Genomic DNA, 17,528 nt, shown 5'->3' with positions numbered 1-17,528 from the left:
GTCATTTTGCACAAACCTGCTAACAAATGAAAACACAACCTCGGTGGCACAGATGATTATAACGTGTGAGTGTCTTAATTGCCTTCGCCTGCTTTCACCCTCTCTAAAAGTGTGACGGCGTTACTCTGGACCTGAGCAGCATCTCCCTAGAGGGCATCGCCATCCTCAACATTCCCAGCATGCATGGCGGCTCCAACCTCTGGGGAGAGAGCAGGAAGAGGCGGGGCCACCGCAAGGCTGGAAAGAAGGGCCAGGATAAAAGGACACCTTTGACCGATCCCAAGGAGCTCATGTTTGCAGTTCAAGGTACTTTTGGAGAGTTTGTGTCAGCTTAGGATAGGGGCGCTCTGTCCTCGCTGTTATTGGACAGACCCCAGCACAAACTTGCTGCCCAACTTTTCCCAAGTGCATGAATATTTCAGCGATGACAAGGTGAATCGCAGCCCGCAGATTTTGTTGTGCTACAAGGAGGTAAAACCATGTCACTATTTGGAACTGTCACTTGCGTATTAATGGCCTGCGAGGGCAGCATGGACAGGCTCAGTTAATAGGAGCAGACTTGGGGAGGTGTTGGACACACCCCTCAGTCCATTTATGTCAAAAGTGTGACCGTCAGTGGGAATATATGAATGACCAAAGAGGAAAGGACCGTGCTGCTATACCTGCTGAAATGCAGCAAGTTGAATTACCCCATTTTAACATAAAAGGTTTTCCAAACAACTAACCTGATAAAAAGCACAAGCAAAACAGTTTCTGAATAATTATATGTAGAGTGTATTACTAATATCAACAATTTCCAGTTTTTAGTGATGTAACATTATCGAAATTTCACGATACGATATCATTGTGGTATCGTCCAAAAAAACTAAAAACTAATGTGTAAAATGAAGTGTCAGCAATGTTTATGATAAAACATATTGCTAAAAATGTTCTAATCATATTTATTACTAGAAACATGTATTTTTGTGCAAAGAACTGTGCGGGGACATCCATTGTTTTAAGCAAATTAGGAAAGAATACTTACACAGTAGAGTGACAATGTAAACATTCAGTGTGACAAGTGTAAAACAATGTTTCCTTTAGTGTCTGTCAACTTTCCCTTGTTAAGAAACAGTGGACATTTTTTTATATTGTAACACTCGATTGTAATAATCAGGGCTGTGAATCTTTGGGCAACACACGATTTGATTCAATTTGATTCTTGGGGGTAACAATTCAATTCAGAATTGAATTTTGATTCAAAACGATACTCGATTCAAAATCTATACTTTTTTAATAACATTGGATGCCAGTTCTATAATTAACTACATTCCTCTATAAAATAAACAGCTTTGATCAATTTCTATATCACTTAAAAGAAAACTGGTTTTGTTTAATAAAATTCTTCCCAAACATTTAATAAAGTGAAATACAAATAAAGCAACAAGATAAGTATCCAACAATTCTCTTTTCTAAAGTAAATCTGTACAGCAGATATGATCATCTACATCAGGGGTGTCCATACTTTTTCCACTGAGGACTGTACACAGAAAAATTTAAGCATGCGGGGGCAATTTTGATATTTTTCATTTTCAAACGTTAACAAAATATATGGATTATTTTTTTTTTAACCTTTAGGGCTCCCGGGGACTATAAAGGGTCTCAGTCATTAAACTGTCAAAAATAAGTCAAATTATTATTATTATTTTTTATTTAACGCTTACAGTAAATCTCTATATCAACTTCAGGTTGATATAAAGTAAAAAAAAAAAAAGGGTTTCTGTCAAAGACAACTTTGTTTTTTATAGTAAAACTGAAATATGCAGTATTTAGTAATTAGAGCCTTAAAAGATCAATAATGCAGGACACCATTGATTTTAATTCTTTAATATTTTTGAGTAATCACAGTGAAAAGTTAAATAAAATCCTACTAAATATATTTGGGATCCAAAAGGTCCCCCACTCATAAAGTGATACATTTTTATTAGTTTTTTTTTTACTTTTAACACTTAAATTACGAGATCAACTTCAGATATATCTGTCGATTTTACCTTTGAACTATTATTTTGTTTTTTTATGCTCTTTTGTCGAATAAAACTTTGAAGTTTTTATATGGCAACCACACAATATATGCAATATTTTTTCCACATAAAACATTTTAAAGTGATATTTTTTAACTAATAATTCATTATAAAATAGATTTTTAGTCTTTTTTTTTTTTTTAGCAATGGCAAAAAAAGGAAAAATAAACAAAGACAAAAGAAAAAAAACAGCGTGCATGGCAGCTTTGTGTCAACATTGCAACTTTTTCTTGTTAGATTTCACCTCATTCCACTTTTTTTAAATGTTTTTTAAAATTTTTGCAATATTATGAATTTTGCAATTTTTGCAGAATGTGTGGCGGGCCGGTAAACAATTAGCTGTGGGCCGCAAATGGCCCGCACTTTGGACACCCCTGATCTACATCAACAATATGATTTGTGTCAGTGGCTGGACAGGACAGATTGGGAAAAAAAACTACAACTAAAAGATAAACGATTTTTAAATTTTTTTTTTAATCGATTAAGAGTTGTTTCAAATAAGAATTGCGAGTAATCTAAAAACCTATATATTTATTTTTTTGACACCCTTCGTTATGTAAATACCTCACAAACTGATGTTAAGCCTTGATGGCATCAAATATCTTTTTCGGATGATGGTTTATCAAGTAGCTTCTCATGTTACTTGTATTCCACGCAGCGTGCAATGTAATTAATCATAGAACTGGCACCCAATGTTGCTAAAAAAGTATTGATGTCAGGTGTTTGGTGAATTTAGGTCAGGCAGCTCTCAAAATGCCGAGTAAGAAAACGAATAAAAAAAAAGAAAACACGAACAATTACAGGCTGTGGGGAAAAAATGTAGCAAGCTACACAACTTCTTATGTAGGTTAATTTCATAGTTTAAATGGAGTGCTAAAGGAGTCGATCGTTTGCCCTCGAAACTTAGCAGTTCTAGACCTGTCAATGTTATTTATGTGCTGTATCGTGAATGTTTATTTTGATTTGTGGCTGTCAACGACCACGTGTGTAACACGTGGATTTATTTACTTTTTTGTAAACGTCGAATATAAGTCGCTGACGTAAACAATAATGGAATTAAAATTGCATGGCGTTTTATATATTTGTTAAAACACAACTTTACTAAAGTTTACGACAAGTTAGGTCATACACTATATGATACAGTCTATTTCAATTTATTGACATTTGATTATTTGTATATCATTTACTTGTGTGTGTGTATATAATATATATATATTACGTATATACAGTATATATTATATATACTGTATGTATATATATATATATATATATATATATATATATATATATATATATATATATATATATATATATATATATATATATATATATAAGGGACAAGCAGTAGAAAATGGATGGATGGATGGATGGATGCATGCATGTATGTTAATGTAACTTTCTTATTTATAAAATAATCAGTCAAGTAACTAAGTTACTTTTTGAAGTTGTAATAGGTAATCGGATTACTTTTTCAAAGTAGCTATGGCAACACTGTCCATAATACCCTGCTTAGTTAATCACCTTAAAGGCCTACTGAAATGATTTTTTTTATTTAAACGGGAATAGCAGATCCATTCTATGTGTCATACTTGGTCATTTCGCGATATTGCCATATTTTTGCTGAAAGGATTTAGTAGAGAAAATCGACGATAAAGTTCGCAACTTTTGCTCGCTGATAAAAAAAAGCCTTGCCTGTACCGGAAGTAGCGTGACGTCACAGGAGCTAGGATTCCTCACAATTCCCCGTTGTTTACAATGGAGCGAGAGAGATTCGGACCGAGAAAGTGATGATTACCCCATTAATTTGAGCGAGGATGAAAGATTCGTAGATGAGGAACGTTACAGTGAATGACTTGAGAGGCAGTGATGGACGTATCTTTTTTCGCTCTGACCGTAACTTAGGTACAAGCTGGCTCATTGGATTTCACACTCTCCTTTTTCTATTGTAGATCACAGGTTTGTATTTTAAACCACCTCGGATACTATATCCTCTTGAAAATGAGAGTCGAGAACGCGAAATGGACATTCAGTGCCTTTTATCTCCACGACAATACATCGGCGAAATGCTTTAGCTACGAGCTAACGTGATAGCATCTTGCTTTAACTGCATATAGAAACAAAAGAAATAAACCCCTGACTGGAAGTATAGATAGAAAATCAACAATACTATTAAACCGTGGACATGTAAATACACGGTTAATGCTTTCCAGGCTGGCGAAGGTTAACAATGCTCTGCTAACGACGCCATTGAAGCTAACTTAGCAACCGGACTGCACAGAGCTATGCTAAAAACATTAGCTCTCCACCTACGCCAGCCAGCCCTCATTTGCTCATCAACACCCGTGCTCACCTGCGTTCCAGCGATCGGCAGAAGGACGAAGGACTTCACCCGATGCGTTTGGCGGCCCGGAGACGTAGGAAGTCAAGGTGAGGTCGGCGGCTAGCGCGGCTAGCGCTCCAACAAAGTCCTCCTGGTTGTGTTGCTGTAGTCCGCTGCTAATACACTGATCCCACCTACAACTGTCTTCTTTGCAGCCTTCATTGTTCATTAAAAAAATTGCAAAAGATGTCCAGAATACTGTGGAATTATGAAATGAAAACAGAGCTTTTTGTATAGGATTCTACGGGGTACCATAACTTCCGTTACTCGGACTTCGTCACGCGCATACGTCATCATACCGCGATGTTTCAGCCGGATATTTCCCGGGGATTTTAAAATGTCACTTTATAAGTTAACCCGGCCGTATTGGCATGTGTTGCAATGTTAAGATTTCATCATTGATATATAAACTATCAGACTGCGTGGTCGGTAGTAGTGGCTTTCAGTAGGCCTTTAAAAAAAGGCAGAACAGAAAGGCAGCACACTCCATGATGGCAACCTATTTCTCTGCCATTTGTCACAATATGCTTTTTTTCCTGGAAACTCTAGTTACTGGAACTTAAGTTTCCTGTGGAAGTGTGTTTTTTGTGTTTCCACCGCATTTCAAGGTTCAAGGTCATTTATACAAATCAGGCTGATGACGAATGGAGGATTGGTTTAGTATATTTCTACACTGATGCCATGTAAATAAACAGACAATATTAGGTCAGAGTTCTTCTACAAAAATGTCAATCAATCAATCAATCAAAGCTTACTTATGTAGCCCTAAATCACAAGTGTCTCAAAGTGCTGCACAAGCCACAACGACATCCTCGTCTCAGATCCCACATCAGGGCAAGAAAAAACTCAACCCAATGGGATGACAATGAGAAACCTTGGAGGGGACCGCAGATGTGGGGACCCCCCTCCTGGGCGACCGTTGCAATGGACGTCGAGTAGATCTAGCATAATAGTGTGAGAGTCCAGTCTATATTGGATCTAACATAATAGTGTGAGAGTCCAGTCCATAGTGGGGCCTGCAGGAGATCATCTTGAGTGGAGATAAGTCAGCAGCGCAGAGACGTCCCCAACTGATGCACAGATGAGTGGTCCACCCTGTGTCCTGACTTTGGACAGCTAGCGCTTCATCTGTGGTCACTGAATCTCCACGAAGGAGAGGGGGGCAGAGCAGAAAAGAAACGGCAGATCAACTGGTATAAAAGGGGGGTCTATTTAAAGGCTAGAATATACAAATTAGTTTTAAGATGGGACATATGTTTTTACTGAGGTAGCATCTCTAACTGTAGGGCATTCCATAGTACTGGAGCCCGAACAGAAAACGCTCTATAGCCCGCAGACTTTTTTTGGACTCTGGGAATCACTAATAAGCCGGAGTTCTTTGAACGCAGATTTCTTGCCGGGACATATGGTACAATACAATAAGCAAGATAGGATGGAGCTAGACCGTGTAGTATTTTATACGTAAGTAGTAAAACCTTAAAGTCACATCTTAAGTGCACAGGAAGCCAGTGCAGGTGAGCCAGTATAGGCGTAATATGATCAAACTTTCTTGTTCTTGTCAAAAGTCTAGCAGCCGCATTTTGTACCAACTGTAATCTTTTAATGCTAGACATAGGGAGACCCGAAAATAATACGTTACAGTAATCGAGAGGAAATGTAACGAACGCATGAATAATGATCTCAGCGTCGCTAGTGGACAAAATGGAACAAAATTTAGCGATATTACGGAGATGAAAGAAGGTCGTTTTAATAACACTCTTAATGTGTGACTCAAACGAGAGAGTTGGGTCGAAGATAATACCCAGATTCTTTACCGAGTCGCTTTGTGTAATTGTTTGGTTGTCAAATGTTAAGGTGGTATTATTAAATAGATGTCGGTGTCTAGCAGGACCGATAATAAGCATTTCCGTTTTCTTAGTGTTGAGTTGCAAAAAGTTAGCAGACATCCATTGTTTAATTTCATTAAGACACGCCTCCAAATGACTACAATCCTGTGTGTTGGTCAGCTTTAGGAGCATGTACAGTTGGGTGTCAACAGCATAACAGTGAAAGCTAACACCGTATTTGCGTATGATGTCACCTAGCGGCAGCATGTAAATACTAAAGAGTGCAGGGCCAAGAACCGAACCCTGGGGAACTCTGCACGTTACCTTAACATAGTCCGAGGTCACATTGTTATGGGAGACGCACTGCATCCTGTCAGTAAGATAGGAGTTAAACCAAGACAAGGCTAAGTCTGACATACCAATACGTGTTTTGATATGCTCTAATAAAATATTATGATCAACGGTATCGAAAGCAGTGTTAAGATCAAGTAGCAGCAACATGGATGACGCATCAGCATTTATCGTTAGCAATAGATCATTAGTCATTTTTGCGAGGGCTGTCTCCATAGAGTGATTTGCCCTGAAACCGGATTGAAAAGGTTCACAGAGATTGTTAGACGCTAAGTGTTCATTTAGCTGCTGTGCAACAATTTCTTGGAGGATTTTCAAAATAAACGGAAGGTGGGACACCGGCCGGTAGTTTACCATGAGGTCAGGATCGAGGTTAGGTCTTTTGAGCAGAGGATGAATAACCACTTTTTTGAATGCTAGGGGAACAGTGCCATAAGAAAGTGATAAGTTTATAATATTTAGCACTGATGGTCCTAATATTACAAACAGTTCCTTGATAAGTTTCCCAGAAAGTGGGTCAAGTAAACATGTTGTTTGTTTTATCCCATTTACACGCCATAGGAGTTCCTCTGTTTTTTCATCAAAAAGAGAGAGACTGTTTTGGAGGGCAATATCCGTCGTATGCTGGGATGCATTGTCTTTAATCACCTTTCTAATGAGTTAAATTGTCTTATTAAAGAAATTCATAAAGTCATCTGCCGAGTGGGTGAAGCTACTGGTAGGAGTCCCTTGTTGGTTTGGCGATGCTACTGTACTGAACAAATATTTAGTATTGTTTTTGTTGAGGGGGATGAGATTTGAGTAGTAATTAGCTTTAGCTAAGGTAAGCATGCGTTTATAAGTTATTAAACTATCACTCCATGCTTGAGGGAAAACCTTAAGTTTAGTCGCGGGCCATTTCCGTTCCAGCTCTCTACATGATATTTTAAGAGCTCTAGTTTCTTCTGTAAACCATGGGGTACGCCTTGTAAGTAAATGAAACACATAAAAACAAAATACAAAACGATATGATTTAAAAAATAAAAGTTTATAAAAAGTCAGTCCACAATGTCTAACAGTCAGAAAGTCGTCCTCACGGTAAATGATGAATTCATTATAGTCAGGTGACTCCTTTTGGTCCATTTCAAGTGTAAATAACAATAAATAAATAATAAATATCAGCGTTTATCAAACACATCGACTTTAGTGCTAGCTTTTTAGCATTAGCATTCTGTTCACTGGTTGAGGCTAATAACTACACAAATGGAGTGTCACTGACTACTTTTACAACATGTAATAATGTACAGTAAATAGTTAATATTTGATGTTATTTACCTTCGTTCCACTCGTGTACTGCCTCCTTTATTTAACATTTATCCCACAAAGTCAGAGTAGTAAGCAGCTGAGGTTGTTGCTTCGAGTCCGGCTTTATATTATGTAAATACGTTTAAAAGTGTGCGTCCACTTCTCGTAGCTTCGCTTATCGAAATGAATTTTGTGAAAAAAAACCAATAATAAACTGCATATAGTTTAAAGACTACAGCAGAGTAAAAACATTCCAAGATAGTTCCACTGATCAGCATTCTTCAGCACAAAGATGCCCCACAAAAGTTCCTGCATTTCGAAAGTTCCTTTCATTCTTCTTTCTGTACATTGCCAAGTTTGTTGTAATAGGAATACACAAGAAATAAGAAAAGGCCTACTGAAACCCACTACTACCGACCACGCAGTCTGATAGTTTATATATCAATGATGAAATCTTAACATTATAACACATGCCAATACGGCCGGGTTAACTTATAAAGTGACATTTTAAATTTGCCGCTAAACTTCCGGTTCGAAACGCCTCTGAGGATGACGTATGCGCGTGACGTAGCCCGGGGAACACGGGTATGCCTTCCACATTGAAGCCAATACGAAAAAGCTCTGTTTTCATTTCATAATTCCACAGTATTCTGGACATCTGTGTTCGTGAATCTGTTGCAATCATGTTCATTGCATTATGGAGAAAGAAGCTGAGCAAGCAAAGAAGAAAGTTGTCGGTGCGAAATGGACGTATTTTTCGAACGTAGTCAGCAACAACAGTACACAGCCGGCGCTTCTTTGTTTACATTCCCGAAAGATGCAGTCAAGATGGAAGAACTCGGATAACAGAGACTCTAACCAGGAGGACTTTTGACTTCGATACACAGACGCCTGTAGAGAACTGGGACAACACAGACTCTTACCAGGATTACTTTGATTTGAATGACAAAGACGCAGACGTGCTACTGTGAGTATGCAGCTTTGGCTTCTAAACATTTGATCGCTTGACCGTATGTGCGCAACTTTTTTTTGCGTATGTACGTAACTTTTTTAAAATATATAAGCTTTATGAACCTTGGGTTAGGTGAACGGTCTTTTGGGCTGAGTGATTGTGTGTGTTGATCAGGTGTTTGAATTGTATTGGTGTGTTCTATGGAGCTAGGAGCTAGCATAGGAGCTAGGAGCTAGCATAACAAACACGCAGGTGTTTTTATGCAGGATTAATTTGTGGCATATTAAATATAAGCCTGGTTGTGTTGTGGCTAATAGAGTATATATATGTCTTGTGTTTATTTACTGTTGTAGTCATTCCCAGCTGAATATCAGGTACCGTGAGTATGCAGCCTTGGCTGCTAAACATTTGATAGCTTGACCGTATGTGCGCGTCACGTACGTAACTTTTTAAAAATATATAAGCTTTATGAACCTTGGGTTAGGTGAACGGTCTTTTGGGCTGAGTGATTGTGTGTGTTGATCAGGTGTTTGAATTGTATTGGCGTGTTCTATGGAGCTAGGAGCTAGCAGAGGAGCTAGGAGCTAGCATAACAAACACGTAGGTGTTTTTATGCAGGATTAATTTGTGGCATATTAAATATAAGCCTGGTTGTGTTGTGGCTAATAGAGTATATATATGTCTTGTGTTTATTTACTGTTGTAGTCATTCCCAGCTGAATATCAGGTCACCCCCGGCTCTCACAGCATCTTCCCTATCTGAATAGCTTCAACTCCCCACTAGTCCTTCACTTGCACTTTACTCATCCACAAATCTTTCATCCTCGCTCAAATTAATGGGGAAATTGTCGCTTTCTCGGTCCGAATCTCTCTCACTTCATGCGGCCATCATTGTAAACAATAGGGAACTTTGCGTATATGTTCAACTGACTACGTCACGCTACTTCCGGTAGGGGCAAGCCTTTTTTTTTATCAGATACCAAAAGTTGCAATCTTTATCGTCGTTGTTCTATACTAAATCCTTTCAGCAAAAATATGGCAATATCGCGAAATGATCAAGTATGACACATAGAAAAGATCTGCTATCCCCGTTTAAATAAAAAAAATTCATTTCAGTAGGCCTTTACACAAGAAATAAGAAATAAACAAGTCACCGCACATATTCTAATGGCGGTCGTGTGTTTGAAAATAACTGTGTTCAACCAATCAGCGTTCGACAGCACAGCCCACCTTTGATAGTGTTCCGGCTACCTTCCAAAAGTCCCACCGAGCAGGCTGGAACTCTGAAAGGTTCCTGAAGAACTAAATCTACTCGGGTAGTTTTTGGTGGAAATACCGGGGGAACTTTATTCACCCGGATAAATGGGAAAGTTCCCGTAAAAGTCCATGCGGTGGAAAAGGGCCTAATGTAATCTGACATATTGTTTAGTTCAGGGGTGTCCAAAGTGCGGCCAGGGGGCCATTTGCGGCCCGCAGGGCATTTTTTAACGGCCCCACGGCACATTTTAAAAATACGATTGAAAAAAATAAAAAACATTAAAAGTGGTATTTAAAGAGCAAACAGGTGAAATGTAACAAGAAAATGTAGCAATGTATATTCTAATCACACAAAGCTGCCATGTAGGCTGTTTCTTTCTTTAAAAAATAATAATGAATCAAAATCAATGTCATTATGAATTATTGACTTATTCAAGGCTCCAATTACGTCACAGTAAATATTTTGAGATATTTTTTGGGGAAAATGTTGCATATTTTGTGTTTGCCATGTAAAAAAACGAGCTGTTTTTTTTTTTTAAATAAGGGCCTACGACGAACAAACAAAAAACATAAACAACAATAAAACTTATAATTGACAGATAGATCTGGAGTTGATCTCGAGATTATTGTGTTAAAAGCAAACAGTAAAAAAAATAAATAAATTATAATTTATTTTTTAACACTTTAATGAGTAGGACCCTTTTGGATCCCCTACAATTTTAGTGTGATTAGTTTTTAAGTGTCATTGCTCAAAAAATAATAATGAATCAATGGTGTTATGAGTTATTGACCTTTTTAAGGCTCCAATTATTATATAATCTCAAATATCCCACTTAAAAATTTTATTGGGTGAAAATATTGCATATTTTGTGTTTTTTTCATTAAAAAAAGGGTTTTCTTTGACAAAAAGAGCATACAATTTAAATCTTTAAAAAATGTTATATTGACAGACTTAATGTTGATCTAGAGATTTAAAAACTTGAATAATAACACAAATAATAATACTAAATAATGACACATTTTTTATATTCTTTGGACCAAAACTCTTTGGGGTCCCCAGGATCAAGCCTGAGTGGAAGCCTCAATGTATATTTTTTATACATATATTGTATTGGTTTTTAAAATAAAAAATATCAAAATGGCCCCTGCTAGCTTTGATTTTTCAATGTGCGGCCCTCAGTGGAAAAAGTTTGGACACCCCTGGTTTAGTTCAACGACAAATTGGCCCGGGGCCCCACTCAAATAATACCACTGAATTAGTCATCTAATGTTTTTATGCATATTCAATAGATACATCCAACCTACTTTCAGTTGAAGAGGATGGACCTTGTCAAATGATATGAAACTATGTGTTAATCAGATATAATATTATCAAGGAGGTTGTACTGACTACAAAAATAAACACCAATCAAATAAACTGCAGAAGAACAAACTCCTAAAACATTTTAATTTAATACAATGAATAATAAGTAATAATAATATATCCAGCCATCCATTTTCTAATGCCTCTCAGTGGCCTGGAGCGTAGTCATAATTTTTGCGCTTAAGAAACTTCTCTACAATTTTAACTCCAGACTTCTTTTGTTTGTTTGATATTGTCATTACTGCCACAAGTAGTGGAAAAGTGTATAACAACTGAGTACCCATACGGCCCATAGCTGAGAAACAGATGTTTTTTGGTTGGCACTCTAGGGGGCGCTTGGGGCCAAACAATAGGTTTAGAAACGCCAGTTTAGTTGATGCAAAGTTTTGTTTCTGTACAAATAATCACCTTGCAAAACATGTGTTTGCGCCCTGTTGGGCTGATTGTGTGATTCACAGCCTGAGACCGTTACATCCTGTCGTAGAGGTGTGTGTGCGCCATGTGGGAGAAGCCTGGCTTTGAGCTTATGGCGTATTTAAAAGTAAACACAGAAGCCCATTAGCCCAGAGGGGGCGCGGTCGAGCACGGCCGTGGATCGAACCGTTGGCAGGGATTTATTCTGTGGGTGGGTGCTTGGTTGAGTGGCTGAGGGGGGAGAAAAAAAACCTGACCTTTCGGGAGCAGTTAAATCATCCTGCTGGTGACGCCAGGAGACAAGCCCCTCAGGTGGAAGGGAATGGCTGCGAAGTGAATTATTTACAATGGGAGTGAGTTTTTGCAAGGGAAGGTGTCTCCTCCACGGGACTGATGCCCCGAGACAAGTCCCGTGAAGCGCTCATTGGAGGACGGGCCCCGGCGTTCCGCCTCCCGCCATTTCCCCTTAGTCTGACTTGTGCGTCACTGTCTTGTCGTCCCCCGCCATCAAACTGTCGCTCGTTGGACCACAGCAGCTCATCCTCAAGCTTCTTTTGTCGATGGTGCTGGAGTGCAATGTGTTTCTTCCCGCATCAAGTCAAAGTTGATCTGCCATGTCTTGAAAGCAAAGGCTCTGAGCTAACCTCCTCACGTTTGAATGAATTGATTGATTCACAATCGATAGATTGAATAGGATGATTCACGAGGCTAAATAAACAAAGTAACACATACTTGAGTGGTGACACCCAATGTGGTACATTAATGAGGCGCTCCCAAGATGCCGAGATATTACCTATCATTACTTATCGTCTCTATTTGTGGTATTTCTATTTTCAGATTTCCCATGAATATACGTTTTTGTTTTCGTTGCATCATTTCCATTAGCGTGTTTTGACTTCTGTGGCAGCCCGTCTAGGCCACAAAGCAGAATTAAATTTGCTCGTCGTAACTTTAGTTCACGAAGGTCCCGCACTAAGCTTCAACTTTGCAATAATGGACCTGAATAACCCCTGCCTTCTGTGGTAAAAAATTGTGTTGACTATGGTCCCACACTAAAAGTCCACTTGCTATCTGATTGTTTTGTGGACTTTTATGTGGCTGCCTGTTAAGGCAACAATGTAGTCGAGCCTGAACTAACCTGCTTGTTGACATCAAGTATGTTTTTTACTAGAGATGTCCGATAATGGCTTTTTTGCCGATATCCGATATTCCGATATTGTCCAACTCTTAATTACCAATTCCGATATCAACCGATACCGATATATACAGTCGTGGAATTAACACATTATTATGCCTAATTTTGTTGTGATGCCCCGTTGGATGCATTAAACAATGTAACAAGGTTTTCCCAAAATAAATCAACTCAAGTTATTGAAAAAAATGCCAACATGGCACTGCCATATTTATTATTGAAGTCACAAAGTGCATTATTTTTTTTAACATGCCTCAAAACAGCAGCTTGGAATTTGGGACATGCTCTCCCTGAGAGAGCATGAGGAGGTTGAGGTGGGCGGGGTGGGGGGGGGGGGGGGGTTGAGGTGTTGGGGGGTAGGGGGTAGCGGGGGGTGTATATTGTAGCGTCCCGGAAGAGTTAGTGCTGCAAGGGGTTCTGGGTATTTGTTCTGTTGTGTTTATGTTGTGTTGCGGTGCGGATGTTCTCCCGAAATGTGTTTGTCATTCTTGTTTGTACACTATTAGGGCCTGGTTTTTCACTTTTCACTGCAATTGTCCGCATTCCCTTTCATTGATTTATTCTGCATTTGTACTCATACAAAGCTGTTTAGGCGGCAAACTAGTCGGGCCTGACATTTCCTGCAAGTTTATTCAAAATTAGCCCTCAACGTTTTGAACTATGTTGCTAACTATCGACCTAACTAACTAAAAGACATTGGCAAATATATAACCTCCTCCATTTGTCTGCTTTCTATTGCTTTGACTTATTCTGCATTTCCATGAGAGCCGTTTAGGCAGCAAACTAGTCATGCATGAACTAACCTACCTGTTGACATACATTTTGTTAACTATGGTTTTTACACTTGTCACTGCAATTTTCTGCTTTCTATGTCACTGATTTAGCCTGCACTTCTATAGCAGCCCGCTTAGGCAGTAAACTATTTGGGCCTGAGTTAAACCGCCTGCTGACGTAAATTTAATGAACTATGGTTTTGCACTTGTCACCGCAATTATCCGCTTTCCCTCTCATTGATTTACTATTTATCTATTAGAGCCATTTAGGCAGGAAACTAGTCGGGCGTGATATTTCCTGTAAGTTTAATCAAAATCAGCCCTCAACGTTTTGAGCTGTATGTTAATTAACTAACTAACCAAATAACGAAAAGACATTGGTGAATACATAACATTCTATTGTCTGCTTTATATGTCATTGATTTATTCTACATTCTTGGAGAGCCATTTAGGTAGCAAATTAGTTGGGCCTGACGTTTTGAGCTAAGTTGCTAACTAACTAAAAAAAAGACTGTGAAAGTCTCTGTGTGGGTTCTCCTTGGACCGACAAAATCTGCGGGACCCAAAGTGTGTGTCTGCTCCTCTTTCCCCCCTCATGGCCACTTTGTACTGGACATAGTTTACGACTTAAAATGCATTAAAAAAAAAAACATTTGTTCTTGTCTTACAAAGTGCAGTTTCCTTTTTTATTTATGTTGATTAATCATGAAATTGTGTTACTAGATTACAGACATGCTCATACAAACTGTAATGATATATTTTACGGACAGAAAGTTAGAGGATTGTACACTGTATATCATGCTTACATCTCATTGTGCAACATGTGAATGTTTTAAGAGGAACAAAATGTAATCTCTGAAAGGAATACAAATTATTTCCAAATAAGCACCCTCACCCACACATATAATATTAGTACACAGCTCATGAAAAACTTTTCTTTTTCTTTTTTCATTTTAAGTGGGCCAAATTACCTACACTAGATGAACAATTTAATGGAAATGGCTGCTGTCATTTGATTATAATTATAACACATTTAACTAGTTATGATGGCAGCTCACATGTGGTCCACTGAAGGCTCAGAGAGTTTGTGCGTTTGCTCAGACACATGACAATTTAGGGGGAACATTGATCATAAAATAATATGCTTTTCAGAAAAAATTAATACAAGAGTAAAGCTGCAAACTTCAAAGTGTGATGTGGCGAGGGACGACTGTATTCTGCATTTCTTTGACAGCCCATTTAGGGTAAATATCATTATTTGGGCCAAATTTAACCACTGCTACATTGAGAAAACCATTTAGTAGCCGATAGCCGATATTGTCCAACTCTTAATTACCGATTCCAATATCAACCGATACCGATATATACAGTCGTGGAATTAACACATTATTATGCCTAATTTTGTTGTGATGCCCCGCTGGATGCATTAAACAATGTAACAAGGTTTTCCAAAATAAATCAACTCAAGTTATGGAAAAAAATGCCAACATGGCACTGCCATATTTATTGTTGAAGTCACAAAGTGCATTATTTTTTTTAACATGCCTCAAAACAGTAGCTTGGAATTTGGGAGCATGAATAGGTTGAGGTGGGCGGGGTTGAGGTGTGTGTGTGGGGAATAGTGGGGGGTGTATATTGTAGCGCCCCGAAAGAGTTAGTGCTGCAAGGGGTTCTGGGTATTTGTTCTGTTGTGTTTATGTTGTGTTACGGTGCGGATGTTCTCCCGAAATGTGTTTGTCATTCTTGTTTGGTGTGGGTTCACAGTGTGGCGCATATTTGTAACAGTGTTAAAGTTGTTTATACGGCAACCCTCAGTGTGACTTGTATGGCTGTTGACCAAGTATGCATTGCATTCACTTGTGTGTGTGAAAAGCCGTACATATTATGTGATTGGGCCGGCACGCAAAGGCAGTGCCTTTAAGGCACGCCCCCAATATTGTTGTCTGGGTGGAAATCGGGAGAAATTCTGGAAAATGGTTGCCCCGGGAGATTTTCGGGAGGGGCACTAAAATTCGGGAGTCTCCCGGGAAAATCGGGAGGGGTGGCAAGTATGACTGGGAGACGCAACTGCTCTGTACTTCTCCCTACGTCCGTGTACCACTCCGTACACGGCGTTTTATAAAGTCATACATTTTACTTTTTGAAACCGATACCGATAATTTCCGATATTTCATTTTAAAGCATTTATCGGCCGATAATATCGGCAGGCGGATATTATCGGACATCTCTACCGTTTAGCATACTTTGGAGCTACAGTAGGTACGGTTGTAAATTTGCCTCATTCCTGTGAGAATCATGTGTGTCTGAAGTAGGGTTGTTCTGATACCAATATTTTGGTACTGGTACCAAAATGTATTTCGATACTTTTCAAAATAAAGGGGGACCACAAAAAATGTAATTATTGGCAACATTTTAACAGAAAATCTTGGGGATGATGAAACATTAAGTGTTTCTATTGCAATCAAATAAACATTTTGGTATTAAATAAGATAGTGAACATACAAGACAACTTGTCTTTTTAGTAGTAAGTAAGTAAACAAAGGCTCCTAATTTGTCTGCTGACGTATGCAGTAACATATTGTGGCATTTATCATTCTATTATTTTGTCAAAATTATGAGGGACACATGGTAGAAAATTGATTACTAATCTACTTCATTTACTGTTAATATCTGCTTACTTCTGTTAAAATGTAATAATCACTTATTCTTCTGTTGTTTGATACTTTACATAGGTTTTGGGTGATAATACAAATTTGGGTATCCTTCTAATACCAAGTGGTATTTCTTGACTTCTTAGACAGTAAAAAAAAAAAAAAAAAGATTTTGTGGTAATAAAAAATATTGATGTAATCATTGTATATCAAATTTATATGGCTCTTGTATTTGGTATCGTTACAGTCGATATTTGTATCAATCAATCCATTTGTTTACATTCGGGAGCACCAGCTTCCTGTTAGCGGTTAGCTATTGTATCCTCCTACGGCACATATGTCAGAGTCAAGGCCCGCGGGCCATATCCGGCCCGCGAGAAGGTTTTTTACGGCCCTTGGGATGATCTTGATTTATTATTAGAACCGGCCCGCAGACCGCAGATCTTTTTTTTTTTTATTTTTTTTTTTTTTTATTTTTTTTTTTAGACCGCAGATCTTTTACACGCACCAAGCGGATGCCGGTCCAAGGTTCCGAAAGGGGGCGAGCGGCCCCCCGGGACGCGCCTGCCGGCCGAAGGGCTGCAGCCCGGCCGTCAGTCGCGGAGCCCGCCGTGCCACGCGCGCCAAGGGGGCGGGCCGAAACCCGGCCCCGAGGCCCTGAGACTTCTGCTTTGTTTCCCCAAACCGCGCGTCACCGCCGGGCCCGCACCACCGTCGGGCTGCAGCCCGAGCGTCGGTGGCGGAACCCGTCATGTGCCGCGCGCGCCAAGCGGAGCGGGGGGGTCAAGCGGGCCGAAACCCGCAGGCCACCCCCTCACCACGAGGCCCTGAGACTTCTGCGTTTGACCCCTACGCGCGGCCCGTCGGGACGCGCCCGCCGTCAAGCCACGAGGGCCAGCCGTCGGGTCGCGGAGCCCGCCGTGCCACGCGCGCCAAGGGGCGGGCCGAAACCAGCGGGGGGTTTCGGGCACCCAACTCGCCTCCCTCCCACGGAGGGAGGAGGGGGGTTTAATGTGAACATTACTG

At 39.4% G+C, this 17,528-nt stretch overlaps 1 protein-coding gene across 1 annotated transcript in view; it reads left to right on the top strand.

Annotated features, from left to right (window-relative positions):
• dgkb (diacylglycerol kinase, beta) overlaps positions 1-17,528 on the top strand; it is a 260,736-nt gene that overhangs the window by 205,390 nt on the left and 37,818 nt on the right. Inside the window, 1 exon segment of the mRNA XM_062062705.1 lies at positions 111-306. Coding sequence (XP_061918689.1) covers positions 111-306 — 196 coding nt within the window.

This window comes from Entelurus aequoreus, linkage group LG11 (genome assembly GCF_033978785.1).
Source record: "Entelurus aequoreus isolate RoL-2023_Sb linkage group LG11, RoL_Eaeq_v1.1, whole genome shotgun sequence".
NCBI lineage: Eukaryota > Metazoa > Chordata > Actinopteri > Syngnathiformes > Syngnathidae > Entelurus > Entelurus aequoreus.
This window is presented reverse-complemented; position numbering and strand designations above follow the sequence as displayed.